This window comes from Rhopalosiphum maidis, chromosome 1 (assembly GCF_003676215.2).
Source record: "Rhopalosiphum maidis isolate BTI-1 chromosome 1, ASM367621v3, whole genome shotgun sequence".
In the NCBI taxonomy this organism is placed as follows: domain Eukaryota; kingdom Metazoa; phylum Arthropoda; class Insecta; order Hemiptera; family Aphididae; genus Rhopalosiphum; species Rhopalosiphum maidis.
In genome coordinates, this window is record NC_040877.1 from 19,635,087 (window position 1) to 19,653,608 (window position 18,522).

The following is an 18,522-nucleotide window of genomic DNA, read 5'->3' on the forward strand; positions in this document are numbered from 1 at the left end:
ATAGACAAATGTGACATTGTGGCAATTTTTGATATGGTATTCTATAGTTCTTTTTTTGAACTTGTAGTCAATAAAATGTTTAAGAAAATTGCATAACCGATGAACAAAATCCGCGAAGTACAGGACAGCTATAATGAAAGACTATACCTCACTCATATTATATAATTATTAATTTCATTAATATTATTTTTTTAAATACTTACCTAAATAATATTCTAGTCTGCGGTACTGAATTTAAAAAATTCAGATTAACCGGCCGTGACATCTCTCCACTTTATTATGAATGAACGCGCGGTTGTGTAATGTGTAAATATTTGGTGACAATGTAACATTCCTTTAGATTTTAGGTTTGATAAATCATCTATTACGCGTTGTGTATTATATTTACATATTATACTAGTAAGGTGTAATTTAAAAAATGATATAATTTGGTGGGACTCAACCGTCAGCGGATAATGAAGGTTTATAAGAGGAATGTCACACGGAGCCACAGAGGTACATTTTTTTATTATTAAAACCGTTATATTATTATAGAAGTAGTCAAAATCGATTTTTATAAATATAATTGTAAGTTTAAAAAAAATGTTTACACTACCTACTGTCGAACATATTTTATAAGTTATACCTAATAATAACAGGTCTCTTTTATACATGTATTATGTTTCACTTTGATGTATTTTTAATCACAATATTTAGGGTTTAAAATGTTGGTAATTGAATTTTGAGAATGATCAATGATGTATGCAATTTTTAAATGATAAAATAATCCATCCTAACGATTTGTTGATTAATCAAATAACTAAGTGGTTTCTAAAGATTATAAAATTAAATACAACTTTAAATTTTAATAAAAAACTAATTCTATATACATTATACATATAGCCATATAGGTAATCACAATGCCAAATTAATCATAGTCTCATTCTCAACATTGATATAGACACCAAATCTTTTGAGTACCTACCTATCTGCTATTGTATTAAATGTTAATGGACTTAGATACTGATTTAATTACAGAAAATAATCAAAATATTATAAATTGGTACCTACATAAATTATCACTAAGTGCTAGACTTGAAATAACTTCGGGCAATAAATATCTTAAATCTTAATCCAGCATTATAATAATATATCGTAAAATAAAACCAAATATTAAATTAATTAGGACTTACTTATTTGCAATTGAATTATACTTTTAATCTCTTATATATATAATAGGTATATCTGTATAGGTACTCCATCCATCATTAATAGTTTAGGCCGTTTAGGTAGCTTACTAACACAATAACTACACCTTACAGATTCATGTTTAATTGTATAAGCAATCGTAAAGGGGAATTCGAATTCTAATTCTAAGTAAATTGTAATTATTTTTATTTATTATAATAGGGTTAAAAATAAATGTCTATATAAACTAGCTAATACATATCTAAAGATATTATTAACATTAAAAAAAAAAAATTAATTAAAAATCCAACACTTTTATTCGATATTAAATAAATAAATAAATTGTGGTTATAAGTTATAATCAATTTGTTTAAGAATATGTTATATTGTTATTTAAATTCGATAATTTATATTAATAATCAATTGTGCTATCAAATGATAAAAATTGATAATATATTCAAAAAATACCTTTTTTCGTATCATTTATTAAGTTTGAAGTTATAGTTATGACTTATGGATTTCATAAAGTCATTATGTCATTAAGCATTTTTTCAAGTAAAAAAAAAAAACCACGACCGATCACCACGTCGCCTCTTTTAAATCCACCACTGTAGTCTTATATCATTTAAATAATATTAACAATAGCCATACATCATAATTTTGACAAAAATCCATTTTTATTTTAAAAATATATTTGATTTTTAAATATATTATATTTAAGATTTATTGAGATTGATTTTTAGCTGAAACTGTAGTCATAATTCATAACCTATCCTAACCATTTACTAAAACATAGGTAAATGCTTTACTGTTTGCTTAAAGTTGTTACGCCCTTTATCAATTGGTGATGGCAAATATTATTTATTTTGTGTATATGTGGAAGAATGCATTAACTCCCTGACTGTGTTCTAAATTCAATTTGATAGTCATTGTTTTCATTAAAAAGCTGGGCTTAGATTCAGCAGACATTAAAAAAAATATTTTGAATTATTTTTATTGGCAGAGATATTTGTTCTAAGGGATAAAAATCGTTTGTTGCTCTCAGATTATGATTATAGTTTTTATTTTTAACGACTTGTATAATGTCTTATAGCCTATAGGCAACATGGCTAGGAACATTTTAAAATCATTGTTATCTAGCAATACTAACATAGTAGCATATTTATTATATATTATCTGAGTTCAAAGATCATTGTATATGCGACGGTTTCTTGGTTATTGACCTTACTTTAATGTATACGTTTTATAACACCTAATACAAATATAAAAACTAACACAATTAATATTCGCAACTTCAAGTAGTGATTAGCGATTGTGCGAAAACTCAATAGTTTTCTCTAAATATGATTTCACGTTGATTGAAGGTTACCAACATGGAGCCTGATATGGCGATATTGATGTTCTATTGTTAATTAAAAATAACAATAAAATTATCATTAAAGTATTTAATCAATAATAATTATACTAATAAAAAAAAAATAAAAATTTACGATTAAAAATAATTAAATATGTATTCGATTTTACTTTTTGTACAATAAATGTTAATTGTTTTCATAATAATTTAGTTCTTAAACTAGAAATAGTAAATATCTACATGTAATAATATACCTATAAACTACCTATATAACTATAAAATCTACTAAAAGTGGTAGTAAATTAAACATACTTCCTAAAGTTTAATTGAAATTTCCAAAAAACGGTTGAATTTATTATCTTCTAGACTATGCTCTTCAAGAATCACTTTTTTGATTTAAAATCAGATATGCTCAAAATAAATACAAATATAATGCAATTATTTCATGGGATTTTTGAAAAAATATCTTAATTTTAAGGTCTTTTAAAATTGAAAATCAAAAATCGACTTCCTAAAAAGTCTAAATATTTTGTCAACGAATTCAAACATGTATTAAAAATTTAAATCGGACATCCGAAGTATGTGTAATTTACCACCGCTTATTGGTCTAAAATGTATGAAAAATACGCCGGCTGCAGTCACCTTAAAACAAAAAGTTTTTATAGGTTTTGCATTGTCTAGGGGGAACGTTTTATTAAAAAAACTATCTATGAAAAAATATTAATACAAACTCATCTCAACTACGCTCTTATTCACAGGTCACATTTGAGTATTTTACCATAAACTCAACTTAAAAATTTAAACTAATGAGAATACAGCTTCTTTTGAAAACAAAAAAATACTTTTTGTTTTATTTATTTATTTATTTTTTTGTTTCAACAAATGGTTTGTTTTTACAAGGTTTTTAACAAATAAAGTTAAAGTTTAAAGTTGTGGCTTACATTAAATGTTATTTTTGAATATAGAGATAGTAAAAGATAGTATATAAAAAAATAAATACTTCTTTATTCCTAACAATTAACATGAAACAATTTTCCATCATAACTTCTCTTAATCCAACCTATAGGCCAACAAGAGATAGAAAACACCTAAATATTAGACATATTATTATATATTATAATTTTATGAAAATCCCAATCAATATTAATCGTCAATTAAAAATTTTATTTGATATATAATAAATTATTATATTTCTCGGCGCATAACTTTTTTCTGGAGTTTTTTTTTTTTGAGGGGGGAGAATTTTTCATATTATTATATATCATATCATTTAATTTTGTAAACACAATATTGTCAAAATTTAGGATTTGATGTTAGGCCTATGTTATTTTAGCCACTTGATATTACAACCAGCGAGTGATCTGCCAAGTTTTTGTCTTCGGGATCGATGTCGTCTGTTGTTAATTAATTGTTATTAATATTATTATTATATTTTATTCGTTGCTGAATTCGTTTTGACGAGACCGGGAACATAGCTGATGCGTACTATCAGACGACCGTTTCACAGATGACGAGTGAACGGGACTCGGAAGTACTGGAGGAGTTAGCACTGGCGTCTACAGACCCTGGGCAAATGAGATGGGTGCGAAATGTGATGACGTCTGACGACCCGTCGACACGGCCCAACCGCAAACCGAGTTATATGCGGCATCTGGCCTAATCTTTACTTAGTCTATTCTATGATTTCTATGATCCCATGGGCCTCGATATAGGACAATAACGGAAAAACACCAATATTAAAAATTAAGAACAATATTTTCGAGGGCTTCAGATAGATTCTTTTTTGACAAGTTTATTAGGTATTTGAAAGTCCTAAAAAGTAAACAGTAAATGCTTAAGTAGTATTAAAAAATATTAGCTTTCTATTTTAGAATAAAGAAATGACTTCCTTCAATAAACCTGGTGTATTACTGTACTTATTGTATTAGTGTATTGTATTTCTGTATCATGATTAACTAAAGTTAGTTATATGTCATGAGTATAACTAAGTTTAAAGTTACAGAAAATGCTATAATATACGGATATAGTATTTGGTTATAGGTGTATGGTATAAGCTTGTATAAGACCATGGTATAAACCGATTCCTTATCAATGATATACAATTGATAAAATCTAACGAACTCCATTCTCTTATCCTATCCGTGTTCCTATCTCCACTGAATTATCTAATATAGTAATGTTACAATTATTATATTATTGCATAAATTATTATAATAGTTGAGTTTCAATTTTTAATATTATAATTTAAATATTTCTATTGTGCTTTGTGCTTATTATAATAAATAATTTATTTTAGACAAAACTATTTCTACGTCTTAATTCACGATTTGCTATTACTGAATTTGAGCTAAGTAATAGCTACTAGCACGACTTAAATTCGTTCTTCCAAGAATCCAGGCTCAATTTATAATCACTCGTTGGTACGTTTCTTAATTCACTTTATTTATTTTTAAAAACCTAAAACACAATTTATTCTTTAGTATCGGTAAGTACTAAGTAAATCAAATCTGTTCGTTAAAATATTGTAGGTTTCCACATGGTTAAAACATACGAAATACATATATATTTATTATATTTAATGTAGAATAATACTTTGTATATCATTTTATCATTTTTTGAATTGTTCCAATATTAGGTTCAAATATTTCTTGTTTGTATGTACCAGTGGCGTAGTTATGAGGAGGGAGCAGGGGGCTCTTGCCCTCCCCAACCTCCTCTGAAAATTTACTTTTAAAAAAACTGTATATTGTAGTTGTATTATATTAAGTTCTATATTGTATCATTTATTTTATTATTATCATTTACTGAAATTAATTTCTAATTACTACCGATATACTTGTGTATTTGACTTTATATAATTCATGATTATTATGAACAATTTTGAAATTTTGACCACTCCCCTACTTAAATTCCTAGCTATGCTACTGGTATGTACCATATGATTTACAATAAAACATTGTACAGTTTTATTGTTAAAATTTATAAATTTAGATATCAATACTTAAAGTAATATGAAAATTCAAGATCGATTAATCTTTTCAAAAGTTGATACTTAATTTTATAAAATTTTAATTTATATTTCTATTATTAATATAAATCGAGATATAAATATATCTAAATAATTAATGCTTACTTCAATAATATCTCACTTATTCAATAAAATATTAAAATTATTATTCTATTATTAACTACATTAAAAAAAATGTATATATATTAATAAAATTATTAATTATAATAAAAAACCAAATGTATCTAACTACGTAGTAAACAATATAAAAGTGATAATTACAATTTTAATGAATTCAAATTGAACTAATGAAGTGATTAGTAAATTATAAATTATTTTAAAAATATTCATAAATTATCTAAATCTTATATTATTTTGTTATTATTATTTGAAGATTTCCAACTTAATCGCTCTCTTAAATGGCCTTTGAAATTAAAAATTCTGGTAAGCCAAGACAAGTGAGGGGTACTACTGCATACAAATATCGAAATTTGTATGCGTTTGGTGTATTGGCTGTCAGTGGACTTTCTTGGTGGCTGTTTGAGTGAGTTTTTGTATATTTATATAATATTTGATTAATTTTGAATTTGAGAGCTTACATTACATTAGATATTTTATCAATTACTATTCTAATTTAAAATGTTAATGCAAATTAACAAAAAATTAAACTACTCTTCAAATATTCATTAATCATACATTACAAATTTAAAAAATTTTACTATAGATTATGAAATTAAAACATTTAAAAATAATAGCTAAGTAAATTGTTAATTTTCTAAAAACTTATATTCTTTGAAATAATAAATATTATTTACTGTAAAAAATAGCAAATAAATCATAGAAAAATAAACCATAATTACTTTTACTACATTAAAGAGTTATTGCAAAGATATTAAATATAATTTATACATTTTTTATATAATAATATATAATAGTAATAATTATTATGTATTTTAATTGTATACTATTAAAGTATTTTTCAGTAAATGTACATATTATAAGATTTCAATGTTTATTGACATGTAAATATTATATATTCTGTTTTTTGCATTATTTATTTTTTCTTTAGCGCCTATGTGCAACATAAACAAATCTCATTCAAAAGTAGAAGAGTAAAAGTTATTTATCTAAACAATAATATTTTTGAAGATATGACATATTAGTTTATCTTAATATATTAAGAAAAATATCCTTTTTAAATTTACAAAATTTCTTTTTTTTATTAAAATTGAATATTATTAATAATAAAATATAAAACTGATTTATCGCACCTTCTAAAATTGTATTTCCTATAGTTTTTATAATAGATTAAGTTATAATAATTATATTCTTAGGACTACCTACTCAAATATTATATAAAACAATTTTACATGAATCTATTTCATTTATGTTGTGTGTTGGTCTAATGATTAAAAAAAGAAACTAATACTTAAATTATTTAATCATATAACAAAATATTGTTGTTAACATTATGAATTGTGATCATTGTGTATAACTTTTTATCATAGAATAAGACTGATCACTATAGATAAATGTGTAGAATATATTCTGTGATTAAACAAAAATTATATATTTTCATTTCAATTTTCATAATTTTTTTTTTTTTTATACCTTATACCTTATAATAGCAGCTATAATATATGTATTAAAGAATTGCATATGTAATCATTCTTTTTCTTTTATAGACAATTACCATCTACAAAGATACTAAATGAAAAAATCAAAAATGGTTATTGGGATCGTACACCTGAAGAAAATTATAGATTAGAAATGATCAAAAAAAATTTAAATCCTGAAATAAAAAATCTGAAGGATAGAAAAGATGAAATTATGTCGAAAAAAGAAGATTTTATACCAATAAAGATATAATATTGTATTTTTTTTTTAGTTAATTTGTTTATTTGTAATTAATCATAGTCTTTTAAAAAGTATAAATATTGCAATTATTTTAAAATGAATTTATTTTCTCAATCTAAATTAACATTAAAATTAAAAAAGCAAAACAGTGACAGTACATTATCTACTGATCCTACAAAGTAAATAAAACAATTTATTATTATGAAAAATACAGCACTTCTTGGTTATATTCCTACCATATGGAATATCAGAATTTTTGGATTATTCTTAAAACTTAATAACTAATATTCATTTAATGTTGCCGATTGAATAAAAAATTTAGGAATAATGTTTGAACACAAAATGATCAACTATAAATACAATTTTGTAGTTCCAGAAATCATACCTGAATGTCAGGAGTGCAAAATTAAACGCTTAAAATCAACATGACACTCAAACTGAGATCTTAAAGTTGTATGTGGCTGCAATTACACTGGAGCATAATCAATTAATTTTTCTGAGTGAAAAAATAAATAATGTGAACTATGTGATAAAACCATTCTTAAGTTTTTTTTTATTATTATTATATTATGCTATTTTTTTATCATGAATCACATTCACATTTATTAATTGTTATACATTTTTTTTATAGAAATTATTAGATAGATATTAGTTAACACAAGTCCAAAAATAATGATATTTGTGAGTGGTGGGAAAATAACCGAAATAAAAATAATTTATCAAAAAAAATTTAAATTATTTTATTTTTTTCAGTAAATCCCAAGATTTAACACCAAGTAATGCTGTAAAATCTGAATGTAATAATGTACTAAATAATAGTGTATTATCAGAAAATGATAGTTTTGTAGAAATATTACATACTATTCGTCCTCAGGATGAAAAAGTAACTATGTCACAAAATATTTTTAAGACATCTTCAGTTCAAAATGTATCTGATGTCATTACTGAAAGTAAACAATGTCCAGTTTGTTTACAAATGTTTGATATCAAACATTTTATTAACCATGTTAAATCTTGTGGTATATCACATAATTTATCATCTGAAGTACTTATAAAAGCTGTGGATCTTCAAGAGCGTCAAGCAGCTGAAAGAGAAGCACTAGGACTACCTAAATTATCAAAAAGTAAAGATGTAAAAATTAAAAAAAAGTGTAATAAACAAACAAAGTTAAAGGTATAATATTTATATTTTTGATTTATTTTATATAATAGTAAATTTACTTAAAATTTACATTTTAGATAGGGAGTGATTCTAATTTTGATTTGGCTGTTGCTATGTCTATGTCCTTACAAGAGTCTAGAGAAGCAGAAATTATTAAAGAATCTGAAAACCTTTTAGAAGCAGGCTTAGAAACTGAGGCTATAGAAAAAAGAAAAACATTGGAAAGCTTTGGTTTTATATCAAATCAACCAATTAAATCTAAATCTAAAAATTGTTAGTATTTATAAATAAACATTAGCTTATATGATTAATGTTACTTGATAAGTTAACAGTTTTTTATAAATATTGATTAAAGATATTGAAAAAAAAACTGTTATCATCTCATCACTAATACACATATTTTATATTTAAGTATATATTTATTTTCAACTATGTTTTTACAGTTTATAAAACCAATTCTTTGTTATTCAAACAAACTCAAGAAGATCGCCAGAAAAGAATTACTGAAAAAGTAGCAATGATTCTTATAGATTGTGATACTCACACATTATCATCAGAAACATCTTTAAATGATTGCCCCGATATAAAATTAAGATCCAAATATTTAAATAAAATAAGAAATACTGTAAGTTATTATTGTTAAGGTCAATACTAAATATCTTAATTTGACTTAGAAATTAATAAGATAAAAGTTTATATTAGAGATTAATTACTTGGAAAAGTATAAATGTTTAAAATTTAATATATCAAAATAATACAATCAATTTAGATTTCAAATGAAAAAAGGTGGACTAGTGGATATCTGCTGTATAGTAGAGATGGAGAGTAAATACTATAATGGATGTGTTAAATTTGAATGGAATGACAGGTATCATTGTACACAAAAAACAATTCTGAACTGAAATGATTTCTCAATCTAGGATAATTAGTAGGATATATTATATTATTACCTGTATTTAAATTGTAAAATATCGTTATTTTACTCAATTTTGTAAAAAAAAAATTTTCATACGCTTATAAATTTTTTTCTATATTGACGCTGAAATTATTTTTTTACAATTACTTGAAGGAAAACTTATGGATAACCTTGTATTGAGTTTTTTAACATTAAGTATAAATCACAAAAATATTACGAATTTTCAACTTCAAAATTCCTTGCAAATTTTTGTAATTTTGATATATTTCGTAAACATCTGAACTTTAAATGCTTATTAAAAAAAATTTTGACTTACAATTTTCGATTTTTTTTAGTACGATAAGTACAATTTATAATAAACCTTGTATTAAATTTTAAAGATTTTTTGGATAGCCAATTTTTTTTAGTCATTTCAAAAAAAAAAAAAAATTAGAAAAATCAAAAATTTCAATTGTCTATAAATAACTTAAGAAAGGTCAAAATATTTAATTATATACAATTATAAAATATAATCATAAATAGATAACGCTAATATAAACATTTGGTGAAAATTTCAAGTATTTACAATGATTTGTTTTTGAGTTACAGCAACATAAAAAAATCGATTTTGTCGAAAACTGAAATCCCGTTTTTTTTGTTAATTTTTTAGAATTTGAAAACTACTAGAAATTTTTTCCTTTTCAAAGAGGGCCTGAAGTTAAAAATCAAAGCATTATTTCTATTCCAAAATGTGATGATAGACACAAAAATAAGAAAAAAAACATACATCATTGTAAAATCAATACATTCCTCACTTTGTCTAGAATCTAAAACCATTAACGGTTTTACATACTATTCTATATTTATAATTATCTTTAGTATATTTTTCTCTTAAGTTTTTATTTCTTGTAACTTCCATGGTATGGTATATGTAACTAAAAATGTATATCAAAAAAAGTTGAAGAACTCTCTCTACTATATTTTAGGTTTTGAGCTTATGTTGAGTTGTTATGTAACGATTGTAGTGATTCAATCTATTGAACATGATAAATTTAAATTTAATGAAGAATCAATTTTCAGATTACTATATCGCCAGATGGGTGGATCAGAATTTATTTTTAAAGATAGTTTATCTCATATTATATTTATTTTAGTATTTTCTTAATTTTATTGGTTGATCTATTGTTGCTAAAAACTTTGATTAAATCTTAATTTAATTTAAACATACTATATTATAAAAAAAAATAACAAAGAAAAAGTTTTCTTTATTAATACCTTAAATTCTCAGAAAAAATGTTAAAAGCCTAAATATTTATAAAGTATTATTGTGTATTGAAAATAATAATGAACGTGATAGAAAAAAGTTTTTAAGACAATGAGAAATATTTTTTAAATTAGGTACAACATAATTAAAATTATTATTTTTTGGTTAAACATCCAATTTTATCAAAAGCTGATTTCATGTGCTAATAAAAAAAAGTTGTAACTTTAATTTTATAACAACTATAAGAATTCATAAAAAACCTTATATTGGATTTTTTAATCATTTTACTTAGAAAAAATATTTTATTAAAATATATCATAAAAACTTGATAAATGTAATAAATCTCAAAAATTGATTTTGTCTAAAATTAGTATTTTTCCAACATTTTTGTAAATTTTTTCAAAAAAAAATTTAGAGAGTTTACATTTTTTAATCTCTCAATATACCAACTACTCTAAATGTTGAGTATTAAAGCCAATTTCTCACTTCAAAAGTGATTGCAGAATAAAAAAAAAATCTCTTAAATTCCGCCCAGTTTTAGGTTAAGTTGAACAATTTGGAAATTAAAATGTTTGAATGTATAAGAAAAAATTATTATATATTTTTAATTTTTATAGGAATGTAAACTCTGGAAAAAAACATTACTTGAAGAAAATAATATATTTGAATTTTATGTGAAAAATGTATCAAAGTTTTTAAGCCCTATTGAAGAAAGCAATGGTTTACAAAATAGTGTTCTATTTTCTGCACATCAAAATTCTTTAAAACAGGTAACTAAATTTAATATTGTATTTCATTTTTATACAAATTTTAATATTTGTATTGACTTTTTCTGTACTGCGCTATATATACACTCCTATTTTTCTGCTGACCGCAATTTATTTCAAATAGATTAGATTTATATTTTTTTATTAATATTAATGTTTATTAATATTTTTTTTACATATAAAAAATAAGTATAAATTGTAGCTGATTTATATTATATTTATTTTGAAGTTTTAAATGTTAATCTGTGATTACTAGCATTTGTTAAATACTGACCATAGATAATAATATTTATGTTTAACTTTCACAATATAAACAAATAACATAACAAAAAACTTGTTTCTAAAAAAAATATAACATAAAATTATAAAAATTTGTTGAACAATTGTTAATAAACTTAACTTAAATCTTATAATTAAAGATAAGATATAAAGTATCCTTATATATATATATATATAAAAGAAAAACTGGCCTTTTATATGTTCCAATTTTTTAATTATTTATTATTATTATTATATTTTTAATGGAAAATTGTATGTAGATATAAACATTTTGGGAAATAACTATTTATAACAAACTTATTTTTTAAAATAACCTATTACTGTTTGTAAAATAGGTATACACTTTAAATTACCATAACATAAAAAAATAACGACAAGCCTAAAACATGATTACACATGATTTACATGATTCAAACATAATAAGATATAATTTCTTATATTATTTTAAGTATTTACCCTTTTCCTATAAATAGATCGCATACTTGACATCACTTATTATAATGTAACTTATATCTGAGCATTACAGGTTATTATTTAATTTTATCAGTTAATATAAATCTATTCTTAATTCAAAAATTATGTGTATATATATATATATATATATATATATAGCCATATAGGCATATATATAAAACTACAATTTTTATTTTTTTTAATTATAAATTATTATAATTACTTACAAAAAAATACTACTAATCGTTAGAATATTTTCTATTAAATAATGCTATTTAATATTCAAACAAATAATTTATTTTCATGTACATTAATACATACATTACAGTATTAAACTATACATTATATTAACAATTGATTAATATTTTATTTAGGAATCAAATATTACTGATCAGAATGTCATCAATACATCACTTACAGTTTTGGATGATTTAAAAGTTCATAATAAAGATTTTGCACACCATAACATTGTTGAGAATAAAACTATGCCAGAATATTCATCTAGGTGGAAATCAATGTTAGGTAACCAATTTATGAGTGATGTTACTATATTTTCCAAAGATGAACATGAAATTCCTGCTCATATTCTAGTGTTTCATGTACAGTGCCCTGATATTTTAAATGACATAATTAAAGAAGAATCTGATACGTGTAAATCAAAAAAAATGATAATGTGGTTTGAGTATAGTTATGAAGCATGTATGGCATTCTTAGAACTAATTTACTCTGGTCAAGAACAATTAATTAGTCCTGAGTACAAAAAGGATTATTTGCAATTAGTAACAAGGTACAATGTTCAAATAGTTATTAATGATGATGATGAAAAACATGGATGGTTTCCTGTAGAGCACGATAACGTTTTAAAACGTAAAAGTTCAGAATCATACTCATCTGATAGTAAAAGATATAAAGCTCATAGTCCTGATATGTTTTTGATGGATGATACAAATGAAGAAATAAGTAATATGAATTCCAATTTTTTAGGAAGAACTGTGAATGATGAAAAATCCTTAAGTGTGTTTAAAACAAAGCAGTGGTTGAAAAATTGTAACCTAAGTCAACATCATAATTCATCATTCACAGAAAATTCAGATATTAATATTCGACCACAAATTAATTCACCAATACAAAGTCCAACTCATTCTTTTCATAGTACATCAACTGTACATATTCAATTAACACCTACATCTAATCAAATTGATTATATTATGGATTTTGAAAATAATGATGTACACAATACCCCATTATTAGATGTTAGAAGTGCATCTCCTAAATCATTATCAACTGATGAATCAAGCGTAAAAGCTATCTTAATGTTGAATAACATCAAAAAAGTCCCTATTGATTTGAAAAATTCTTCAAACATAATGTCAACACTTAATAATTCACGTAAAGAACCAGAATTAATTACAATCATTAGTGATAGTGACAATGAATCAATAGATATGGTTTTGTCTCGTTATAATAGTCCATTGCGTGATAGAAATATTAATTTATTGAATGAAAACAAATGTACACCTTTCTTAGCAAGTGTTAATAAAAAGAAAAATTATTTTCCATACAACTCAGTTAATAAAAGTAATGATATAAGTGTTATTGAGTTAAATGATAGTAGTTTAGATTCAATTCATTCAATTAATACAAATATATTACATCAAAAACATTGTAATACTAAATTGGACAATGTCTTGATTAATAAGTCAACTATTTCAACACCAAGATCTACAACATTAATACAATTGAATGATGAAAGGATCGTAGTTCCCAGTGAAACAAGATTCACAAATAGTTCTAATATTCAAATGGAATCTTCAAGTAATAACAACTTTATAGATTTAATAAATGATAGTAGTTCAGATTCTATTGCTGTTATTGATAAAATAAAAAATAATAGTTCTATGGCATCATTGTCATTGAATAATACTCAACAAAGTTATCGAAATTCTTCAGCTCCCTTTTCAAATGTGTCAAGGAAAATAAGTTCTCCAATTCACGACAGTTTAACTACTCAACTTGAAACAAATAATTGTGTATCATATGTATCACCATTTAAGGAAGGTAACACATGGTCAAAATATAAATTTCCAATCACTGATGGAGATTATTATGCTAATATTAATACAAAAACAAATGAAGATTTGTATTCAACAAATGTTTCAAGCAATGCAACTTTACCTAAATGTAGTATTTCAAAATTATTATCTACTGAAAAATTAATTCAATATAATGATATGTCATCTACAATTTTAAACACTATAAACTGTACACAAATAAACAATGTAGAAAACAATGATAATATTATTAATAGTATATATTCTAATGAGAAAAATGTTTTGGACAAACCTAATTCAGATTTTGAACCGTTGGAAAATATTATATCAAAAAAAGATGTAATATTACCTTCCAATAATTATGTTGATTCCCTAGTAAACATAAAAGATGTTGATTTAACAACAATTTGTTCATCAAGCGAATACACGCACACTTCTTTTAAACCTTATAATTCTCAAGTTGAAACTGTTCAACTACCAACTACATCTGAAATAACTGCATCAAATGAAAAAGATGAGGAGAATGATAAATCAACCTTTGAACAAATAATTGATGATCCATGGATGGACTATAATGATTGGCCACCGGTTTATATTAGTCCACAAAATGTTTCTCCAGTTTTATTGGAAAAAAATTCTATGGTAAATGACTCTAAAGTATTAACATCCCCTAAAACGGTAATGATTAACATGGATTTACAAACTTCTCCACCAACTATTTCAAATAATATTGATATAGTAAATCATCAAATGAAAAATGCAGTAACACCAAATAAATATGGCAGTAGAATAAGTACCCCAAAAAGTTTACGTAGGGTTCAATCAGAATCTATTATTGGAACTAATGAACAAATAACGCCTCTACCAAATTATAGTACAATGAAAACACCAGATTTAAGAGTAAGTATTTTGCTTTAAATTCTGTTAAGAAACTGTGTTAACTAGATACTAACAATTTATCCTAGATTCCACAATTATCAGATTTGTTATATTCTTATTATTTCATTATAACAGTAGAACCTCAATAATTTAGACTAATTTTCATCACTAATAGAGGTTTTTCATGGGAAATTAAATGACCAATAAATGTTTTTCTATGTCATATTTATTTAAAACTTTAGTAGTTCTGTATACAAAACATTTATTACAAAACATTTCAATAAGTTTGAAACAAATTACATGGTACAAGCTCTTGAAGATGGAGGGGATCTCATATAAAATTTGTAGATTAATTTTTTGGGGGAATTTGGAATCTGGATTACTGCATTTACCATCTATCGAATTTCTACTTTGTATAATACTTGTATTTGTTCATTATTAACATTTATAGTATACAGAATGGCTCTTAGTATCCTATTTTCTCATATCACAATGGGCTATATTATATTATCTAAAATTAATAAAAATAGAACTTAATAATTATAAATTATGTATTTTTTTTTAAAAAGATAATGAAAATTATTAATAGATTAATTAAAAGCTAAAAATATTTTAAATATTTAATAATTAAATTTATTCTTTACAATTTATCTTAAAGAAATAAAATAATTTACTGTAAGCTTATATTTTAATCTTTATTTGATTTAATGATATTAGTTACATAATTAAATACAGTATATACTCTATAATAAATATCAAATTTATAATAATTAATATATTTTTTTTAAATTTAAATTTTCATTTTAGAAAGAATTTGATCGTTATGGTCTTAAAGATCTGGGAAGACGCAAAGGAAAACTTATATTAAGACATATTTATGATATAATTCATCCTATACGTGATTCTGAAGAAGCAAAATGCATTGGAGAGTCTGAACAGTTTTCTGATTCTTCAAATAGGTAAAAATATTATTTTAAGCATTTATTATTTATTAGTACTGAGTATAAATATAATTTGTTGTTTTGTACATTTTTACTTGAACTATAGTTCAGAACCCGAAATTTCTTATTATGAAGCTGGAGCTTATGATGAATTGGAATCTTTTAGTCAAACAAATTTATCAAGTAAAAGTAAGTTTTATGTATAAAAATTAATGTATATTTTTAAGGGACTTATGGACTTGGTAACTATTAAACCAATTGGTACCACATTTGTATACCTATTTTCTTGAGACCAGTGACGTATACAAGGGGGGGACATGGGGTCAGATCCCCCCATTGGCTTTTTATTATATTTTTGTATTTGCTTACATTATGCAGTATGCACTATAATGTAATATTTTGTAATATGATCTATCGAGCTATTGAATTTTGACAATTTTGTCAATACTAAATACCATTATAATATTATTTTATTTTATTTGTAGTAAAGTAATGTTTATTTAGTCAAAATGGTCAATGACGACTATGTTTATACTTTATTATAGATTATCTTATTATTTATAGAGACAATACATTTTGTATAATAATATACATGTAACCTATTTTTTCAACTATTACAATATAATATAATTATTTAAAACTAGAGCTATGACATAAACTATTTTGACATAAGTCACTTTTTTCACAATTGTAGTTATTATAAACAGTCACAATAGCTATGTCTTAGGAGAACTACTACTCAAGCAAAGCAAATGTGATTTATTTAAAAATTTTGGTTTAAATAAAAGTATATAGTTAGGAAAATATAGTAAGAAAATTAAATTCATTTTCATACCATTTTGAATCAAAATAAACTTTATTATTTCAGCTTCAGTAGATGTGGGTTTTAAAGATTTGCTTAAATCCAATGCAGAACTTCATAAAAAGATTTTATGTTATGAGCCCATTTGGATTGAAGAGCTGAAAGAAGATTTAAAACAGTATAATGTAAACATTAGTATGCAAAAACTCATGACATTTTTGGACGATAAAGTAAAATATTTATTAAATTTAGGATTTTAGTTACTTTTATATTTTATTAATTTTATATTTATATATCATACTGACTTCATACCCCAAAATTATTTTTATTCTAATAAAATATGAATTTATTTAACTTCATAATTATAACTAATATAATTATTCTTTGTACTATGAACATTTTAATTTCTTTAATTTATTCAAGGATGTATATTAGAATATATGTATAGACTAGGTGATCCATTTCAATGTCATCTTATATACATTATTTAAAATTGTAAATTATTGTATTTGGTAGTTAAGATATAAATATTGAATGATTTGTTTATTATTTATGTTTTTAGTGTGTGTCATTTCGTTCAAAGTCATTAAATGATCAGAGGAAAAAATCAGTAGCAAAAAAAAGTACTAAAAGAAAAAAATTATTTTAATTTATTGAATGATAACTGTGTTCTTAAACTTAACTTGTTTGTATAATATTGGAGTAATAAAAATAATTGTTATTTTATATTGTATTTATTATTTGTTAAAATAAATATAATATAAATAAAATACAGTTATAAAGAATAATTTTTATTTTTATGAAACTTATGTTGTCATTCACTTTTTGGAAGTAATTGAGATGATTAAATTTACTGTTTTTTTTTTTTTTTTTTTATCAATTTAGACATTGTGATATATTTGTTAAAAATATATAACTACATAAATACATACTTAAATAATTATAAATAATGTATTTAATAAACTATTATATGGTAATGATATTAAAAAAATTATATTGTTGATGAATTAAATTTGAACTGTAGATCTATTAAGAAATTTTACTTTTGGAACCCATGGTTTTTGGATTGACGGAGATAATATTGTAAGACACTGAAATGATCTGAAACAAAATTTTATTTGGTTATTGTGTTCAAATAAAATTTTTATATTCTGTCCAGTAAGAGAACCTTCAATAATTCTGCACCTGATACCTTGCTAAAGTTGAACTGATCTCGATCAGACATCGAGTCAAGTTTGGTTGAGTAGGAATGTTCAGAAGAACCGATTTTTGTCAGGCCGTGGCACGTTTTTTTGTTGGTTATAGTATAATTATTAAAAACAACTGTGATCAATTTTGCTACCAGAAACCTAACTTGACAAGATCATTATAAGAGCATTTTTTTTTTCCTTAAAAGGTCTAAAATACCTTTAGACATAAAATAAACAAAAAAACACACTTCGGTGTAAAATCAATAAATTTTATTCACACTACAGCCTTCACTCAGAATCTAAACTTGAATATTTTATACATTTTTACTACAATGAACTTTTATTAAATAATTTGAAACTTTTATCAAAATTAGAACTTAAAATGGCAAATACTAGTAAAAAAAAAAACATGTCTATATATTTTTAATTTTTTTTATATTTAGTAAAACGACTT

At 23.5% G+C, this 18,522-nt stretch overlaps 2 protein-coding genes across 4 annotated transcripts; both read left to right on the plus strand.

Annotated features, from left to right (window-relative positions):
- The first annotated feature begins 4,686 nt into the window (after positions 1 to 4,686).
- On the plus strand, positions 4,687 to 7,404 carry LOC113548247. Of its 2 annotated transcripts, none has more exons than XM_026949030.1 (3): positions 4,687 to 5,006; positions 5,923 to 6,072; positions 7,214 to 7,404. In XM_026949030.1, the coding sequence occupies exons 2-3, from the start codon at positions 5,948 to 5,950 to the stop codon at positions 7,395 to 7,397; spliced, it is 309 nt and encodes a 102-aa protein (XP_026804831.1). In that variant the 5' UTR covers positions 4,687 to 5,006; positions 5,923 to 5,947; the 3' UTR covers positions 7,398 to 7,404. The 2 variants fall into 2 exon arrangements, with proteins under 2 accessions (XP_026804831.1, XP_026804830.1); XM_026949029.1 differs by having other exon boundaries at positions 4,690 to 4,941.
- A 27-nt stretch (positions 7,405 to 7,431) lies between these two features.
- LOC113548244 lies at positions 7,432 to 17,604 on the plus strand. Of its 2 annotated transcripts, XM_026949026.1 has the most exons (10): positions 7,432 to 7,564; positions 8,139 to 8,559; positions 8,625 to 8,820; positions 8,991 to 9,172; positions 11,324 to 11,476; positions 12,580 to 15,156; positions 15,943 to 16,094; positions 16,183 to 16,265; positions 16,945 to 17,108; positions 17,441 to 17,604. In XM_026949026.1, exons 1-10 carry the CDS (start codon positions 7,482 to 7,484, stop codon positions 17,525 to 17,527), a joined length of 4,098 nt encoding a protein of 1,365 aa, XP_026804827.1. In that variant the 5' UTR covers positions 7,432 to 7,481; the 3' UTR covers positions 17,528 to 17,604. The 2 variants fall into 2 exon arrangements, with proteins under 2 accessions (XP_026804827.1, XP_026804829.1); XM_026949028.1 differs by lacking the exon at positions 16,945 to 17,108.
- Positions 17,605 to 18,522: the final 918 nt, after the last annotated feature.

Excerpts from the sequence above, each read along its gene's own strand:
- LOC113548247 (XM_026949030.1), top strand. The coding sequence starts at position 5,948 with ATGGCCTTTGAAATTAAAAATTCTGGTAAGCCAAGACAAGTGAGGGGT. Across the intron at positions 6,073-7,213 it reads CTTTCTTGGTGGCTGTTTGA|ACAATTACCATCTACAAAGA; the intron begins GTGAGTTTTTGT and ends TTTCTTTTATAG.
- LOC113548244 (XM_026949026.1), top strand. The coding sequence starts at position 7,482 with ATGAATTTATTTTCTCAATCTAAATTAACATTAAAATTAAAAAAGCAA. Across the intron at positions 8,560-8,624 it reads ATAAACAAACAAAGTTAAAG|ATAGGGAGTGATTCTAATTT; the intron begins GTATAATATTTA and ends TTTACATTTTAG. Across the intron at positions 16,095-16,182 it reads TTTTCTGATTCTTCAAATAG|TTCAGAACCCGAAATTTCTT; the intron begins GTAAAAATATTA and ends CTTGAACTATAG.